Raw genomic sequence first — 18,474 nt, 5'->3', positions numbered from 1 at the left:
GTGATTTCTTGGTGAGGGTGAGTTTGCTTGCATTTTGCAAACGATGGGCACTGTGGTCTGTGGGCTGGTTCAGGGCCGGGAGCAGTGAGAGGCCCTGCAGGGGACAGAGACCTGTGCTGAGCTGAGGTAGGAAGGGGATGGCCCTTGCTCAGCCCGGAGCTTGGTTTCTCCCTCCTGCCCGGGCTCGGGCGGTGACCAGGCCGGCTCTGCAGGCTGCTCACCCGTGCTCTGGGCCACCCACATTGACCGATGCTTTTGATCCAGACGCTGTCTTCAGCCTGGATGCACGCGCTAACCCTCCCAGCTCTGTGGGGTGGATAGTACCGTTCGGTAGGTTCGTGTTTGCGGTTTAAGGAAGCGGAGGTTCGGAATCGGCCAGGAGCACATAGAGGCGGCCGTGGGAGCATTTGCCGGAGGGTTGCTCAGGTTCCACAGCCTGCACACGTGACCTTCTGCGGCTGCGCTTCAGATATTAGTCCCTTCCGGTATCAGTGATGACTGTACGTTACAGAATTTAAAAGTGACTTTTTTTTTTAAGTGTCATCTTTAGCAGTCTGGAGATGGGATGGTTCTGGACCTGGTTAATAGAGTGGTCAGCAGCGTCACAGAGGGTCCAGGTTCCCTCTGTCCTGTCGCTCTGCTGTCCTCAACAGCTTGGGCTTTTGTCTTAAGAGCTCTCCCTTCATGGTGATAACGGAATTTCAACAGATCTCTTCATCCCACTAACCGGCGGAGTGAGCAACCTTTTCCTGCCTCTTGTCCCGGTTTAAGAGAGGTGAAACTTTCCCAGAAGTTCCTTAACCTGCGGCTTCCCTACCAGGAACGCTTGCTACACCCATTCGTAAATGGCCGCCACTGACTAGAGTTCACCCCCTGTCCCTTGGGGCGGGGAGGGCCTGGAGCAGAAGTGTGGGGAGCTGATCCGGCTTCTTCAGTCAGAAGGGCCTCCGGCGGAAACTGCTGCGGGGGGCGTGGCTGACGGATGAGCCACAGTCGTCCCCTCCAGTTAGCAGGGAGACCTCGCTTCTGAATGTCCTCTGTGGAACTGACGGGTACAGTCGAGGGCTGTTCAGAATGCTGCCCGCAGTCCTTGGTTTACTCCAGCCACGGAGTAATCTTTTGTTTCCGGGCAAAGTAAACGTTTCCGGATCCTCAGCACCCAGGACGTTGGTCTTCTGAGAGGAAGGCAGAGCTCGTGGAGGACATGGCTTACGGCCCTCTTCCTGCCCCCTTATCTTTGGAGGATGCCCGGGCTGGTCATTTTGGATCGGCTCTGACCTGGAGCAAGAAATTCCGCTCCGGGTGCCTCGGGCACCTCATCTGTGGAAGGGGGAAGCTTCCAGGACTGAATGACTGGGTTTATGCCTCTGGCACACGGCGACACGCTTGGCATGGCGAGGCCCCGAGGCGGTGCCGTGGCTGGCACTGGTGTGGGTTTAGCGTCGATCTGCGTTAGGGAAACTTGGTCCGGGTGAGCTTTACTCCCACTGGAGCCACACTGACTCCTGGGCCCCCAGCTGGGCTCTGCCTTCGCATGAGAAAAGGGGGAGAAGGGCACCCTTTGGGCTTATTGCCCCCGGGAGGGTGCCGGCCCCTGTGGGGAGGCATTCTCCACAAGCACGACGGCTGAGGGAGCATTTTCGTGTTATTTTTCCTAGAATCAGGAGCAAGCGTCTGTATCACTCAGGTGGCCTCATCTGGGTGTGCCTTGGCCACCAGAAGGATTTGCAGCCTCCCTCAGTGGGGCCGATTTGGCTGAATTTAACAAATAATGATCATTGTTGCTAGGTCACATTTCATATGCCGACAGGACTGAGCGATCACAGGGATGATAGAGATGTGCCCCACTTTAAGAAAACCTGCCCATATAAGGAGGAACATCTCAATTACGGAATAATGTCTCACTTAGCCAGAAATTTGTGGCAGGTTTCCTAGTGCATTTAAAATAGGATTTGTGTATAAAAATATCATTTGCACACAGGAGCCCATCTTTTCTGAAGAGAGAAATATACTTGTATTGGGCATTTGGGATAAGTAGAATAAAAATAAAATCTTACAAATACAAGAACTAGAAACCAAATTCCACTTTTAATTCTAAAAGGTTTATATATAACTCTACTATCTTACCCTCTCCTCCCACCCCAGACTTCCACAGCAGAAATAAATAGGCAAGATCTGGCATTTTAAGAAGCAGGAGGAATGAGGAAAGGACGGGCAAGCATGTGTGTGGGCGGGCGGACAACAGGAGCACCAGGGACCAGTCTGGGTGCCCCACCCCACCCCATTGCCTTGTTCTGTTTGATCTATTTGTGCCCATTTACGAGGCCTGGCCTAGCACGTCTCTGCTGGATCCTTTCCATGGTGAGGTCAGTGAGTGGCGGTTAGCATCTGACCGGCCCAGCCTCCCACCGCCGACCTGTAACCACAGAGACGAGCTGGGGTGTGACAGACGGGGCTTAGGGAGGGCCTGGAGGAGAGGGGTGAATTCTGGGAGCTGACATGCCGTACTTCTTTCTTTTCAGAAATGTTCCCACTGCCAGGAGGCAGGTGCCACCTTGGGCTGTTACAACAAAGGCTGTTCCTTCCGATACCACTACCCATGTGCCATTGACGCAGGTAAGATGGGACCACGGCCCTTGTCCAGAGCGTCCGAAGGCTGGGACCGTCACTTTGACTCTCTCTGCCTTCTTTCCTTATCATTCTTTTGTGTCTCTTCTGACCCTGTTCTGTTTGTGGATTCTACAGGAATGCAGAGAGGATAATAAAAAAGGAGTGAAACAGGGTCCTAATAACAGTTTTATTTGTGTAATTCACACGTGATTCACTCTTTAGGTGTACAGTCCAGTGGGTTTGAGTTAGTACACTCAGAGTCGTGCACCCGTCATCACAGTCAATTTTAGGACATTTTCGTCACCTCGTAAATTCCTACCCATTAGTGGCCACTCCCCCTCCACCCACCCTAGCCTCTGGCGACCACGGACTTACTTCATATCTTGATGGATTTGCCTGTTCCGGGCACTTCGTGTAAGTGGGATCACACAGTAGGTGTTCCTTAGGACGCCGGCATCTGTGGCTTCACGTCGCGCTTTACCACATTGCAGCAGACATCAGGCTTCATTTTTATTGCCCACCAGTGTCTCGGACACGCCATATGGTACGGACCGCTCATCAGTCCATGCACGTTGAGATTGTTTTCCACTTTTCGATTATTATGAGTAATGCTGCAGTGCACACTCACAGGTCTTTCTGTAGATGTAATGTTTTCATTTCCTTTGGGTTTAAACCTGGGAGTGGAATTACTGGGTCGTATGGTAACTCTGTGGCAGGACGGTCAGACTTTCGCCACGTGGCTAAGTCCTTTCCCGTCCTTCCAGCAGTGTAGGAGGGCTTCGGTCTCTCCACATCCCCACCACGCTTGCCGTTACCTGTCTCTTGTGTCCCGGCCATCCCAGCATCTCATTGTGATGGGAGCATTTCCCTGGTGGCTGATGATGGCTGGCGTCTGCGTGAAGTTCAGTTTATCCATTTTTTTCTTTTGTTGTTTTTGTTTTTCATGACCTGTTCCTTTCTCTTACATCTAAGAAGTTGTTGCCTAATCCAGAAAATCACAAAGATTTATGCCTCTGTTTTCTCCTCTCAAAATTTGTCTCTTACATGGGTCTTTGATCCACTTTGAGTTAATTTTTATATATGGTATGAAATAGGACTCCAGTTCACTCTTTTTTTTTTTTTTTAAGACTTTATTTGACAGAGACAGAGAGAGCGGAAGCAAGGGGAAGCAGCAGGCAGAGGCAAAGGGAGGAGCAGGCTTCCCGCTGAGCAGGGAGCCTGATGTGGGACGCAGTCCCAGGATGCTGGGATCATGACCTGAGCTGAAGGCAGACACTTAACCCGCTGAGCCTCCCAGGCACCCACTTCACTCTTTTGTACGTGGATTCCAGTGTCTTAGCGCCATTTGTCAAAAAGATTACTTTTTCCTCATTGAATGATCTCGGCACCTTTGTCGAAAACCAGTGGACCAGAGATGTGTGGGCTTATTTCTGAACTTTGTCCAGCCCCACACTGTCTTGATTACTGGAACTCTGTAGTAGATTCTGAAATTGGAAAGTATGAGTATTCTGAATATTCCTTTTGTCAGGATTATTTTGGCTGTTCTGGGTCCTTGGCTACTTCATATGAATTTTAAGATCAGCTGGTCTATTTCTATTTAAAAAAAAAAAACAAAAAACAAAAACAGCCATTAAAACTCCAGCGATTGCACTGAATCTGCAGGTGCGGCTGGGCAGTCTTAACCATCGTAACAACAGTCTTCCAGCCCATGGCCAGGCAGCGTCTCTGCCTTTGTCTCATTCTGGAATTTCGATCAACAGTGTTTCGTAGTTTTCAGAGTGTAAGTTTTGCACCTGTTCATTAAATTTATTCTGAAGTATTTTATTATTTTTAGTGTGATTGTAAATGCGGTTGTTTTCCTAATTTAGTTTTCAGATGGTTTGTTGTGAACATATAGAAAAGCAATGGATTTCGTGTATTGATCTTGTATCCTGCAGCTTTGCTCAGCTCATTGATTAGTTCTAATAGTTTTTTAATGGATTTCTATGTACGAGATATGTCATCTGCAAATGGGTAGTTTCCCTTCTTCTTTTCCAGTTAGATGCCTTTTATTTCTTTTTCTTGCCTAATTGTCTTGGCTAGAACTTCTAACGTAATGCTGGGTGGCAGCGTCGAGAGCTGACGTCCTTGCCTTGTTTCTGACCCAGAAGCGTGATGCTAGCGGGGGGCGGGGTCTCACAGATGTTCTTGACGCAGCCGAGGAAGTTCCCTGTCTTCCTGGTTTGTTGAGTGTTTTTATCTCTCAACCACGGCTTTTGCATCTTACCATCTTTTCCATGTCTGTTGAGATGATCAGAGTAGTGTTTCGCAGTATCATGACTGTTGAAAGAAGGGGAAACTCTTGTCCATGAAGTTCCATCCAGTGAATGAATGATGCGGAACCCTTAAATTTTGACTTTGAGCTTTAGCCTGAGAAAGTCCTCTCTCTCCATCTAGAGTCTTACCCTTTCAGTGGACGTTTTCACCAGTTACTTTCTGAGCACATGTCTCCCCTCACCGGCCCTCCTAGTACTTTCATTCAGAAAGGAGGGGGAGAAGGATAGGGAACATCAGCGAGGGTCCAGCCAGTGGCAGGTGCCGGTTATCTCTAAGTGCTTGAGAGGGAGGAGGCGAGGGCTTGGCCGTCCAGGTGTGGGAAGAAGGTACAGTGGCGTAAGCTCAGAGTCGGATCTGACGGGTGTGGGGAGGGGAGTCCGAGTTCATCTGGACCACCCTTCCTTCCCGGGAAGTTATTTGAGCTACATGCCTCTGGTCCTTCTTGTTTCTCCTTTCCCTCCGTTTCTTTTTGTCTTTCCAAGTTTCCATAGGAGGCACAGCTGAAGAACTAGAAAAATACAGAAAGGTAACGCTTATTACGCCACAGTTCGATTCTCACAAAAGTGTGTGTTTGCACTTGCTGAAGGGTGGCCAGTGGCCAGGGCGCTGTATGGCCAGAGGGAGTAAGAAGAGAGCCTTGAAATGTCAGTTCAGGGAGTTTGGGTTTTAGTCTGTCCCTTTCCGTTCTCTTTCTTCCCCAACATGTTTCTGTGCTGCGTCTGAGCTGTAATTCACCGTGAGTCGTGGTCTGGCACATTCCATCATACAGTCGCTCTGTCCTCTCTCTCATGCTCTCTTCCTCACTCTCAACAGCCAGCCGTTGCCATTTCTCTTTTTCATGGCATTGCCCCTGAATTCTTTTCTCTAGTTTAAGCTTCATGATTTTTTTTTTAAGATTTTATTTATTTACTTGATAGACAGAGATCACAAGTAAGCAGGGAAGCAGGCAGAGGGTGGGGGGAAGCAAGCTCCCTGCTGATCAGAGAGCCCGACGCAGGGCTCGATCCGAGGACTCTGGGATCATGACCTGAGCCAAAGGCAGAGGCTTTAACCCACTGAGCCACCCAGGGGCCCCTAAGCTTCATGATTTTTAAATGAAGATGTTTAAGTATTAAGTTTGTAGCAGTTATTTATAATTTTATGCAAGGCTTGGCTCTCTCTGTCAGCGCCTGATAAGAGGTGGTCTGCACTGAGGCTTTGCTCAGAAACATCCGGTGAGCTGCAGGCAGGTAACCTCGTCTCGTCCGCTGCCCCCTACCCCCCGTGTGAGTGCACCCCTGTCTGCATAATGGGGCACCAGCCAGTTTAGGAACCAGGCTCCTGGCAGTTTCTTGAGGGATTCAGCAGTGCTGCTCAGGAGGAGCCTCTGCTGTGACAGGAGTGTTCAGGGTCTGCGCTCTCCAGCACAGTCGCCACAAGCCTTGTGCACCACTGAGTGCTTCAAGTGTGGCTCTTTGGGAACGAGGGACTGAATTTTTGTTTGACTTCATTGTATTTAAACTTAATTATCTGTCCAAGTGTGGCTAGGAGCTGGAAAGCACGGGCTTAGCCCCACCTTGGTCAAGCTCAGGCCGTGGGGATGGGGTTCTCGGGGGAATGCACGGGGCTCTGCCTCCCCTCCAGAGAGAGCTTGCTCAGTCAGCCGCTTACCAGTGAGGGTTAGTAAGTAAGCCATGTTGGCCACTCTCTGTCTGCGCCTGTCTTGTGTGGCCTGCCCAAGTGGTGGGTCACCTGTGTATTTGGCAGGAGTTGGTGGCCAAGTATCTAGTGAGAGGAAGGCTGCCTGGGTCGGAGGGGTGGGGGCTCAGGCAGGCCCTTGACCCCCCGGCTTTGCTGCCCCAGCGGCCACCTGCTCTGCTGCTCCATCTAGAAATACAGGACCAAGGAAGTAGTACTCCAAGGTGACCCGTGTCCTGGGCATTTATCAATCTTTTTGATGCCCGGAGTCCCAGTGACCCAGAAGCCTGAACTGCTCTGTGGGATGGATAAGCCTGAACTGCTCTGTGGGATGGATGCTTATGTTTGGGGTCTTCTCGGGAGTTCTCTTCTCGATACCATGGATCGTGTGTCCAGGAAGGGCGTTCATTGATTGACATCCTAAATAAATAAATGAGTCCCTGAGTTTGAGAGCTCCTCCTCTCCGTGTGGAGTAAGGAACAGATTAAACGTCCATCTTTGCTTTGCTGCTAACCGCCCAAACCTCACGGAGCTGTTCAAGTCTCAGGGGGAACTCTAACTGCTGGGGCAGCTCCATGGAAACGGGATTGTTTTCCGCTGAGGGTCTGTGGCTGCTGCAGCCCCCTGACCCCCGGCCTGTTCCTGCATTTGTGACGTCACGGTCAGCCGCCCCGTGGTGCTCAGGTCGCAGGGGCAGACTGTGTGGCTTGGGGAAATGCAGTGACAGGAACGTGAGCCCTGGTTTTTAAAAAGTGATGTATTGATGCAACGAGCCACAGCAATTAAGACCAAAGGAAAAAAGAGCTGTAGCCACTAAGTACTGTGCACGAGGAATGCAGCCTGGAGGGGGTTTCTCTTAACCCTCAGGAGGAGGCCCAGCGGGGACGCCCTCTCTGCAGCCACCCTTGCTGCTCACCGCAGACTGATCTGGACGAGGTGGGTTCAAGCCCCCTGGGGTTATAAAAGGACTGGTGTCCGGCCCTTCCCCGGAGAGGCCCCCGCTCTGCTTGCCCGGCTCTGATAGTCCCCTCGCCGGCTCTGATAGTCCCCTTGCCGGGCCCAGGAGCCCCTCGACAAGGTGGGTGTGGCTGGCAGGTCCCTAAATCCCAAGGTCATCAGGCCAATCTAAGCACCAACCGTAACTCTGGGAGAGTTTGTAGACGAGCTGGAGACGGCGTCTGGGGACTGGCAGGTCCGAGCGCCAGCAGCCCTCCCCTCTCCCATCTCCCCCGCCTTGAGCTTAGTGCCACCGGCCCAGGGAAGATGTGGCCGCACGTGGGTGCAGGTAGCTCTCAGTCGCTTGTTGTGAGGAGAGTGGTGAGGTCCACTGTGCATTTAAGCAAAGTGCAGAGAGGAAAGCGGCATCCTCCACTGGGTGCTGTGTTTGTGTCTGGGAGCCATCTTGTTGACAAGACAACCCTGTGAGTCTTTTCCAGCATGTGTGATGCTCCAGCACACCGTTTCCTTGACTTCACTGTGTGGAAGTGCTGACCAGCCCTCCGGCCAGTGTGGGGTATGGCCAGAGGCTTGAGGAAAAGCAAGCGCCAGGCTGGCCGGCCATGTAGGGCAGGCGCCTGTTCAGCAGCCTCGGGCGGGGCCCCACCGAGCCTCTCACCGCTCTTCTGCTCCTCGAAGCAAGGCCTGGGTCAGGGCAGCCAAGAAGGGCTCCCTGGGCCGTCGCGGGCGGCTAAGCTCTCTGGCCATGATTCTCGCCCTGCCGGAGCGCGCACTGCAGCTCCTGATGGCCTGCGGACGTGACGAGGACGGATGGAGCCCTGGTCTGCAGCCTTCAGCTGGAGGCCTTGTCCAAGGTGGACGTGGTCTCTGGCAGGTTTGTTTAGGAGACTCCCCTTTCCAGAAGTGCCTGACGTTAGCTCCAGTTGCCTTCAGTGCACACTTACGTTGTCTTATTTCTTTTCTGCTTTTTAACTTGGAGCATGTCTCCTAACTTCAGACGTGTTTCACTAATGGTCTGTCACAGCGGGCCGCTCCTCCGTGGCTGGGAGGGGAACTGAAGCGCCGCTGCCTTTCCCATGGCACCTTTTCCAGCTAATACGGTCCCCCCTTCTCATTTCTGTGAACCCCTGTGGCATAAAGGTGGCCGCGCCCCACAGGGGCGCTGCGGTTTCTCTGGCCCAGACTAGAGACTGCCAGCAAGCCGTGCCGCCAAAGCCCAGGTAAGGAGCGGGCGCTTCCTGCGCTCCGGTCCCCTGTCCCCTGCTGATCATAAGCTCTCCGGCAGATTGGAGCAGCAGGGGCCTTGGTCACGCCGTGTACTTGTGGGTTTTAAATTAACACATTTCATTTACTGCCATGCTGTTTGCTTGCGGGAGGAGGGCTCGGGGGTTAGCCGGCCTTGCTGGGCTCCTGTGCCTGGAGGCCGACTTCCCACTGCTGGGTATTCAGAGGCTCCAGAGGGAGGCCGTGATGGGACAGGCCCAGCCCAGTTATGAAAGGGTCTTTTTCCATTTGTTTAAGATACAAAGGACCTCAGAAGTTTCCGTTTGTGTGTTCCCTTGCTTATTCCTCTATCCTGTGAAATCTGCGGATACACAGGCTGCTAATCCGGACCTCAGTTTAAACCGGAGTTAAATCGTACATTTAACAAGGCTAAGTACCATGGCTGCTTCCCGCCACGGTGCCCGGGAGCTCTCTGAGAACGTGTGATCAATATTTATTAACACTCTGCCAGCGCACCTTGCACCAGTGACCTGGCTGTCGGTCTCCGGGAGCTGCGGTGTGCGCAGTGAATTCATTAATTAGATTTCCTCGCCCTGCTCCACACACCACCCTTGTGCCACGGAGCTCAGCACACCTGGAGGCGGACGCGTGTCCTTGCTGTCAGCGAAGATGCTGTCACCACGTTAAAAGTTGGAATGAATCATTTTCCTTCAAGGATTAGTAACCCCCTCGTGGGATTTCATTTTCCCCTGAAGCATTTAGTGTGGATTATGTGGCTCGTGTCGGGAACTTCTCCTATGTCTCCATGGGTCGTCCGGCAAAGGTGGCAGCCGGGCTCTGGACGGAGGAGAGAGGTGCCCCCAGGTGTGCGGTGTTGCCATGAGGAAGCTTTGACTCGGGCCTGCTGGAATGGGCTTAGCCGAGAATCAGGGATTTTAAAAATAACATTGATTGGAGATGGTTTCTGACTGTTAGTATAATTGTGGAAATACATTAAAAATTAATAATAATAAAGTCACCTATAGTCTTGCTAGCCAAAGAGAACCACTGGGTAAGTTTCCTTTGTCTTGTTTTTCGTGTACATAACACAAATTTGGTAAAATTAGGACTGTACTTCTATATTTACGTAAACTGGTTTTCAAGCCATTCTGTGTCCTGTTTCCCCGTACCATTAACTGTTGTGAAGCATTAAAATGTTGAGGGACTGACCCATCATGTTGCAGTGCCACAGTTCCTTTGGGGGCGTCTCTGATGTTCCAGAAATCACAGCATGGGGGCCTCTTACCTCCCTGTCTGACACTGTCAGTCCTGGCTAGTGTGGCCCCCCTCACCCCGGGCCATACCACCCGCCGGCTCGGTCTGACTGTGCCTTTCTGTCTTGTAGATTGTTTGCTCCATGAGGAGAACTTCTCGGTGAGGTGCCCCAAGCACAAGGTGAGTCAGTGCATGTGGCCCCCGCAGGCCTGGGGCGGGGGTGTTCCTCACGGTCTACAGACCATACACAGGAGGCCGCCGCCTGCCCTTGGCCCTGAGGGAGTGGAGAGGCCCGGTGCTGGAGGGAGCCCTGCACCCCACGGTGGCCCCCACGTGCGGTGGTGGGAGGCTGGGAGAACTGTGGGGGAGCAGAAGGTATTTGTGGATTGTTAAGAGAAATTCAAAGAGCGAACTCAATACATGCTGATTTCCATTTTAGTTTAGTGGACCCAGTTCCCAGGTTGGCACGAGGTAAGCCTGTAGGCCTTGATACATAATCAGAGGCATTTTCCCCGACTAAAAGAAATAAGAATTGACCCCACGGTTCTGGGGGGGGAAACTCGGTCTTTTCTAGGCTTGACCTCAGCAGAAGTGACCGGTGGTGCAGCTGGTGGGGGCTGCCGCCTGATTTCCCCAGTAATTCAAGAGGTGGTCTTTTGGTGTGACCCTTTTTATGAAAGGATGGAAGATAAGTGGCGCCTGGGCTGTCGCCGACCTAGCACGTGGGGCAGGGAGGGTCCGAGAAGGAAGCCCCGCCAGGGGTGGGGGCCGCCCAGCTGGTCTGGCGCCACCTGGCGTTTACTGTGGCGGTTGCGCTCGTCTGGCTGAGGTCACACTGACACCTGGTGGTCACGGGTCGCTCGCGGACTCCCGGCTCTGACTGGGGCCAGACATGAACCTGAAAAGCGGTCCTCCTGACGGGTCTGCCCCCCAAACGCGTCGGAAGGATGCTCGCTTGTGCTTTTCTTTAAAAATTATTTTCAGAGATGGGCCACAGGATCTTCTAGTATTCTCCTTCAATTTACATGTTTTTAGTTTTAAAACTTCTCTTTTTTAATGGTCACATTTTGCCTTGGAAAACCCTGTCTGAATATCTCCTGTTTGTCATTCAATACTGACTCTCTGCTTTTTCTTTCCTTTTCTGTGTGCCATTCCTCTCCTCGCCTCTGCCCTCCCTGACCCCCGCACTGTTCTTCTTTCCCTCCTGCCTTGTCTCCTCGGCTTTGCCGGCGGCAGCCTCCCCTCCCGTTCCCCCTCCCCCCCTTGCAGAACAAGACAGCGAAAGGCAGCCTCAGCACAGAGCAGTCGGAGCGGGGGTGAGGGGGGCAGTGTGCTCGTGGGAATGGAAAGTACAGCAAGCACAGGTGAGTCGGGGCCGCATCCCTGCCAGAGTCCCAGGGGGTGTCCTGGCCTCTGCCCTCCTGCTCGCCCCAGGCCAGGCTGCGCCACCCGCCTTTAAGCGCGTGAATTGCCGAAACGAGGTGGATTAAGTGTTTCTCCGACTGTCATTTAGCTCCCTGGAACGTCCGTGGAGACATGTTTGAGGCTTTAAAACTTTAAAAAGCGGAGGTCAGACTTGTGTGTGGCGCTCTCGAAGTCTCTGGGACAGAGCCCGCCAGCAGCCCACCCTCTGCCCCCGGCTCAGAAATGCTTCTAGCCAGTGGGCCGTCCTTTCCAATTTACTCCCTATCTGTAAAGCTTGTGGTGGCTTTTCCTTTGAAAAACAAAATATTCCTCAGTTTTGTTCTTTGAAATCTTTTCCCCCAAGTACTATGAAGGACTCCTTTGCACAGAAGTACAAAGGGAAGGGAAATCCCCTCAAAGATTTAGGGGACTTTAGCATCCGATTTAATTTTACTCTTAAAAACCCTCAAGAGATTGAGCTGTGCTTTTTGTGAGTGTGTCTGGGCTTTTGGTCAGGGCGGCGGCAGCGCGCGTCTGTGGAAGCGGGATTAGTGGACTGACGTCCCCAGAGGCAGCGCGCCTCCCCTGCTCCCTGCTTGCTCTTCACCTCCCCCCCCCCCCCCCCCCCCCCCGCCCAACAGAGTCATGAGGGTGAAGAAAATAGACCATAAAGAGAAGGAAAAAAAAGAGAGAAGGAAAAGAAAAGCCAAGATGTAACTTGAAGCACTTGGTCCTCAGGGATGGGGAGGGGGGGACCAGTTGTCTCAGAAACGTTCATTAAGGGATTATTTCTCTTCAAATGAAGGGCTTCTGTGTTTACTCCAGGCGCCCGAGAGCCACACGCAGATGTGCTAGAGTCCACGGCACGTTCCCTCCCCGTGACAACCGGCAGGTTCCACCTTGCTCCGCAATCCCTACCAGTCACTTGAGGAGAAAATAATTCCTCTCAGACGGTGGCACTTTTTCTCCTTTGAGAAGTCCTCGGTTTCTTCGGAGGGCCCCAGTGCCCAATTCCAGAGAAGCCCCCTGTGCTCTGCTGTGTGAGGCCGCGGGGCTGTAGAGAGGCCTGTCCGGCTTTCTCAAGGGGGGCTGTCGAGTAAGGCCTCTGCGGTCGTGCCTTTTCTCTCTTCCTCTTCCAAGACAGGGGTTGGGAGTGGAAGGGCAGGTGGTCGGGTCCCAGGAGTCAAATGAGCGAACTTGCAGCAGCAGCGGCCACTGGATTTCCGGAACACACCGGGGCCCGCCGGCTCCTGCATGCCTTTCCCCCGAGCAGCCCTCAGCGCACGACAGCAGTCTGGACGGTTCTCCAGCATGTTTCTCTTGGCCTTTGTTCCGTGCCGGGGCTCTGCCTTCTTCCCGTCAATTCCTCTGGCTGATGGGTAGAGCCGTGTGCTGTGGGGGCCGCAAGGAACATTCCTGACAGTGTCCTGGTGACCCAGTAAGGGAAGGAACCATTTGTTGTCACGTGCCGTTGTTTTCGTCCTGGCATTCCAGCCCGTGTTTGGCGGGGGGAGACTGAGCCATGGGCCTGGTGGGCAGATCTCCGGCTGGGAATTTTAATTTCATTCATCCTCTCCTTCCTCTCCACCCAGCCTTGGGTGCTGCCAGCTGCCAGCCCTCAACCCCCAAGCGGAGCAGTGAGCTTCGTCGTTCAGATCTCAGTCAGTGTGGGCAGGAGTCCCCGCGTGGACAGGAGACCCTGCCTCACCGAGCGGTCACGCGGCCAACCCATCGGTGTGGGGTGGTTTCTCATCTGTTGAGGTCCGACCGTGCACCTCTTGGAGGGAAAGGGTGGACATAGGCTGCATCCAGTCGTGTCCACCTGAAAGAATTTTCTCCGTGTGCCATCCCCAGGGCGGGACCCTTGTCCTGTTTCTCAGTTCAGCTGTCCATTGTGAGTGGTGGCCCTCGGCAGACTGTACGGGAGCCCCAGGGATTAGGACGGAGAACATTTCATTTTGGGTTCTGTTCTAGGGACAGAGAGCTACTGTCATTGGGTGCCCTGACATGGCAGGGAGGGGACATGAGTACCTGTGTCCTGCTTCTTGGGGCCCTGTTTTCTCATACAGTAAGAGCTGTGTGACCGGGGACACTTCCTGTTTCTACTTCTTTTTCTTCGGTAAAGAGAGGAACAGCGGTGGCCAGCCTAGTGAGGATTCAGTTAAGAAACGTCTCCAAGGTGTCCGCGTGGCCTAGTGTGGGGTGCACCTTGTGCAGGTCCTGGGGCGCTGCAGGAGCCGAAGGGGTCAAGGCTGCGGGCTGGACCCTGCTGCCGCCCTGTCTGGTGGAAAACTGAGGGCTGGGAGATGGGAGATTGAATCCCCCCCCAGCCTCCAGCAGCATTTGAGGTCCCTGCACTTGGCCCTCAGCAGACCAGCCGTGCCAGAGAGGAAAAGTCTTTGGGCCGCCATCCACGCAGCAGGCTGCCACTTGCCCGTTTCTGGGCGTGAGGAAGCAGTGGGAGGCCTGTGGGCGCCCACCTTCTCCCTGTGCTGACTGCTGATGCCTCCGCCAGGGCCTGTGGGCGTGTCTGGCGAGCTGCTCAGAGGTGGGACTTCTCCCTGTGGGCTCTGGCACATGCCATTCCCTGGGCCTGGGTCCCCTGCCCCCCATCTTCTGTGACAGGCTCCCTCTCCTCTCTGGGTCTCAGCTGCAGAGGCCTTCCCTTCTGGGTCCCTGTCGGGCTCCTTTGCACGCCGCAGCTCTCCTGTGCCAATTTGGAATCGTTCATCCGTTTGCTTATGTGCGTCTCCACTAGCCTGTGCACGCAGTGAAGACAGGAACCGTGTGTGGCTCCGGCTTCTCTGCTCTAACCTGGAGCGCACACGTGGCGGGGCGGGCCAAGTGCGCCGGAGAGGGCGTGCCCCGCAGAGCTCGTCACCCTGTCTGTGGCTGGATAGGTACGGACGACGGCCCCCCCACGGCACAGCCCCATCCCTGCAGGAGGGAACCGGCCGGGCGGGGAGGACGTGGTGGATTCTTGCTGCGCTGGGAGAAGGCTGGAGGAGGCCCCGCCACGTTCAGGCCGTGGAGGGGCCGCTGAAAGCCAAGGACGGTGGGAGCGTGACAAAGGTGGGCGAGTCCTAGAAGGCTGTGGCCCCAGGTGAAACTCTCCTCACCGGCAGCTGGACATCGAGATGCCTTTTAAAGAGAGTGTGGAAAAGCCGGCGGCACAGAGCGGCTGCCCGCTCGCGGCGCTGTCGCCGGCTGCAGCTGGCCCGCGCCCGTCAGCCGAGTCCCACGCAGTCGAACAGGACCACACGTGACTGAGGCTCGAAGGCAGAGTCCTGGGGGCCCGGGCAGAGGGCTTGCTGGGTGGGAGCCCCAGTCCCACCGCTCAGCAGCCCCGGGGCTTTGGGTCCCTCAGCTTCAGCTTTGTCCTCTCTGAGACCAGGGGCAGGGGAGGGCAGCGTCAGGCCTCGGTGTCATCATGAGAGAACTTCTTTGAAACTCCTAGCATAGAGCCTGGCACACGGATTTCCTTCCTAAGCTCCCTGCTGAAGGAACAGTATTTGAGAAGTAACTCTGAGAAGTTAGGGTCCGCTGACCTTGAAGGTGTATGACGTCAGACCCTGGGGAAAGGTCCCCTTAGGAAGGCTGGAAGAGCCACAGCGGGGGGCGGCTGTCAAGACCGGAGCTGCCCAGGCTACCGGGCGCCCCATGGCCCGAGGTTGGCAGCCCACAGAGCGCCCCCAGCCGGGCAGGCCCGGGGTGCCAAGTGTGCTCTGTTCCCAGGTTGAGGCCAGGTTGGGCCTGCTCTCCTGAGTGGTTAGCGGGCCCGGGGTACAGGCCCAACACTGGCAAGCCTGGGGGAGGGCAAACCCTGCCCTGTTGCCCACTCCACAAGCACAGCCTTCCAAGGTGCGCCTGGACATCTGTCCTCTGTTCACGTGGTCCCACATCCCCAGCAAGATGTTGCCCCCCGGGTTGTTGCTTGAGGCTTCCTGTTGGCTCCGCCCTCATTCTCACATCTCCCGAGGGCTTTTGGTTGCTGGGGCAACATGGGGAGGCCGCTTCTGTCCCCTCTCCTGGCAAGCAGCCTTAACCCTAGGACAACCAGAGGGCAGGACGGGCAAGCCTCCCTGGGCTGGAGGCAGACCAGAGCATGGGCCAGCAGGGCTGGGGCAACTTCCAGGGTCCAGAGCCACCTTCGGAACAGGGAAGCCAGGCTGTCACCATGGACATCCTGAGCATGGGGACAGTGTCCTGCTGTCTCTGCAGGTCTCCCCATGTGGTTGTGTTTTCCCCCGAGCAGTTAATGCGCCTCTTTGGTCCGGGCAGGTATACCTATGTGGGTGCTTTCAAATAGAAGGTTCGTAGCCCCTGCACACAGACTAGCCTTCTGAACGATTTTGCCGTTAGTAAGTTGTGTGAACCCAGGAAAGGGATGGTGCTGCCTGGGTTTTCCCCCAGGATTATTCCCGAGGGCACCAGAAGGGGTCTGAGGAAGGAGGGAGCGCTCTGACTGGCAGGGAGCAGGTCTGGGGAGGCCGCCGCCCCTGCTTCTGCTCTGATTGTCCTGCCCCGATCCTTGCCAACCTCCGTGTCCCTCGGAGACCCCTGCATGCGTGGTGAGCCATGACGGACTCTGAGGAGGCCCGTGGTCCAACCCCACTGCCCCACTGGGTCATCGGGATCGCCTGAGCGCAGAGCCTGGGCTGGAAGAGGAGCGAGTGCAGGGGACGCCTGGGGAGCCCTGGAGGAGGGCCCTGCCATCCAGTCGGAGCCGGCTGGAGAGTGTTCTTTGTGGAGTGTGAAGGATGCACTCTTGTCACCCACCGCAAGCAGCTGTGGCAGGTCCTGAGCTGGTTTTTTTTTTTTTTTTAAAGATTTTATTTATTTATTTGACAGAGAGGTCACAAGCAGGCAGAGAGGCAGGCAGAGAGAGAGGAGGAAGTAGGCTCGAGCAGAGAGCCCGATGCGGGGCTCGATCCCAGGACTCTGAGATCATGACCTGAGCCGAAGGCAGCGGCTTAACCCACTGAGCCACCCAGGCGCCCCGTGAGCTGGTTTTCCCACAGGCCACCTGCGTGCTCAGCCACCTCTGTGAGGACCGCTCCAGGCCACCAAAGTGCTGAGCCCCACGGGAGGCCCCCGGTGGGTCACCCCGAGAGCTGGAAGGTCGGGGAGCTCCTTCGTGGTCTCCGTTCCTGCCACGCACTGGGGAGACCGCCATGCCGCGAGGGGCCCGGGGTCCATTCGCAGCACCGCGGGCCACGTCGCTGCCGCCCTTCACCGTGCGCCAGGGCCACGTGGTCTGGGCCACACGGTGGCTCCACCACTGGTCCCGGGGGTCTGCAGCTGCTGGACCCCCAGAGGAGGGGCTGTCAGCCACGGGGCCACACAGGATTCCCAGCACCCAGTGTCGGTTCTGTCTTGCAGGTGAGACTGTGGAGATGAGAGGTGGTGGACACTCACGATGGAAGGAACCGTCCTGCTGTGCGGCCCCGCCCTGCCCCGCCCGCCCCGCCAGCACCTCCTCCCCAAGTCCTTACATCACACCCAAACCGTGACACCACAGGAAAGAAAGACCCAAGAAGTTGGAATGGCTGTTTCCATGGCCACAATCTCCATAGTGACAATGTGGGGGGAGGGGGGAGGGGTGGGATGATGGGAAGGGGGGTGCAAAGGGTGGGATAAAAATATATATATATAAATCTATTTTTAGTCTGGAAAGACTTTGTTTAAATGAAAGGTGCGCTATCCCTTTTGATTCTATTTTAAAAATTCTCTAGTTAAAGAACTCCAAATTTGTTCCAATAACAGTGAAATTTAAGTGTGAAATTGAACAAGCTGGTCTCATAAGAGGCGGGGCGTGGCTTTGATCTTTAGCCCGTCTCACACCGGTTCAGAGAGCTGCAGACCCAGGGCTGGAAGAGCAGACAAACCACACCAGAACCATCCTTTGTCATTAAGTTGTCTCAAAAGTGGGAAGGTTTGGGGCGGGGGGAGGGGGGGATATGGGGGACGGTCCGTGTTTTCAAGAGTGGGGGAATGATGTTTAAACACAAAAATAAATTTTTTCATTTCCAGAAACACTATTTATTTATTATTTTTAAAATTTTTATCTTTTTGAGGGGTGAAATTGGCAGATGTCCCGAGGTCACAGCTGTGTCCTGGATCACTGTGGCCAGTGAGAACCTCAAGCGCCCCACTAAGTGCGCATGGCAGGCAGGGTCGGGGGTGGCCCACCACAGGGCGCGTTCCTGGCAGCTGTGCCCTGCCCACCCCCACCCCAGGACGGAAGGACAGGACAGGAAATCTTGAGCTATAGGAGTTGACACAGGGGAGGGACTGTGTCTGTCCAGTGTGATCAGTGTGGGTTACGCTGACCAGGAAACACCCAGTTAACCCTTTTTTCTTTTGCTTTCATTTTTATAAAGGAAAAGAGGGCCTGTCAGGTGAGCAGCCCCACGCTACATGGTTCTTTATGTTGTATTGTTTTGTTTTGTTTTGTAAATTGTATAATTTTTAAATATCTGAGTTTTAAAAAAAGAAGAAAAAAGTACAAAAAAAAAATCTTGTTAAGGCCTTAAGAAGGGGTTAGTGCATCTTTCAGGGGTCACTCTGCCGTGGGGATAAAATAGCTGTTTCACAAACAGTTTTATTTAAAAAACAAAAAAATCAAAAAATAATAAACTTCATTTTAACCTTGTTTCCTTTTTTGTTTACTGTAAAGCAAACGCGCCTCTTCCTCCCGCTCCAGCCCCCCAAGGTGGCTTCGCTCCACCGCAGAGAAGGCCGCCCTGCGACTGTCCAGCGGAGCCCAGCCTCCCGCGCCCCCCCGCCCCTCCCCTCAGCAGGGCCTGGAACCAGTCAAAACCCTGGGGCTCCTCCCTGCAGCTCCACTCAGGGCAGGTGGAACTCAGCCAGTGTGTGGGGACGGTCAGATTTACTTAAGTTGGTATGAGGACATATTTCCAATCAACATTAATTTTAAAGGTTATAAAAAAATAATGCGATGTTAATGGACTTTTTTCGAGAACAGAAATACTGGAAGGAATGTTGTGAAGTAGAAATAAGCAATTATAA

The 18,474-nt window shown here is 54.3% G+C and overlaps 1 protein-coding gene across 1 annotated transcript in view; it reads left to right on the top strand.

Moving 5' to 3' along the window:
* The window catches only part of TCF20 (transcription factor 20), a 103,570-nt gene extending 85,473 nt beyond the window's left edge, over positions 1-18,097 (top strand). Inside the window, 4 exon segments of the mRNA XM_047739592.1 lie at positions 2,523-2,616; positions 10,169-10,218; positions 11,275-11,402; positions 16,825-18,097. Of these exon segments, the coding sequence (XP_047595548.1) occupies positions 2,523-2,616; positions 10,169-10,218; positions 11,275-11,358 (228 nt within the window). The 3' untranslated portion in view covers positions 11,359-11,402; positions 16,825-18,097.
* Positions 18,098-18,474: the final 377 nt, after the last annotated feature.

Source organism: Lutra lutra, chromosome 8 (genome assembly GCF_902655055.1).
Source record: "Lutra lutra chromosome 8, mLutLut1.2, whole genome shotgun sequence".
Classification (NCBI taxonomy): domain Eukaryota; kingdom Metazoa; phylum Chordata; class Mammalia; order Carnivora; family Mustelidae; genus Lutra; species Lutra lutra.
This window is presented reverse-complemented; position numbering and strand designations above follow the sequence as displayed.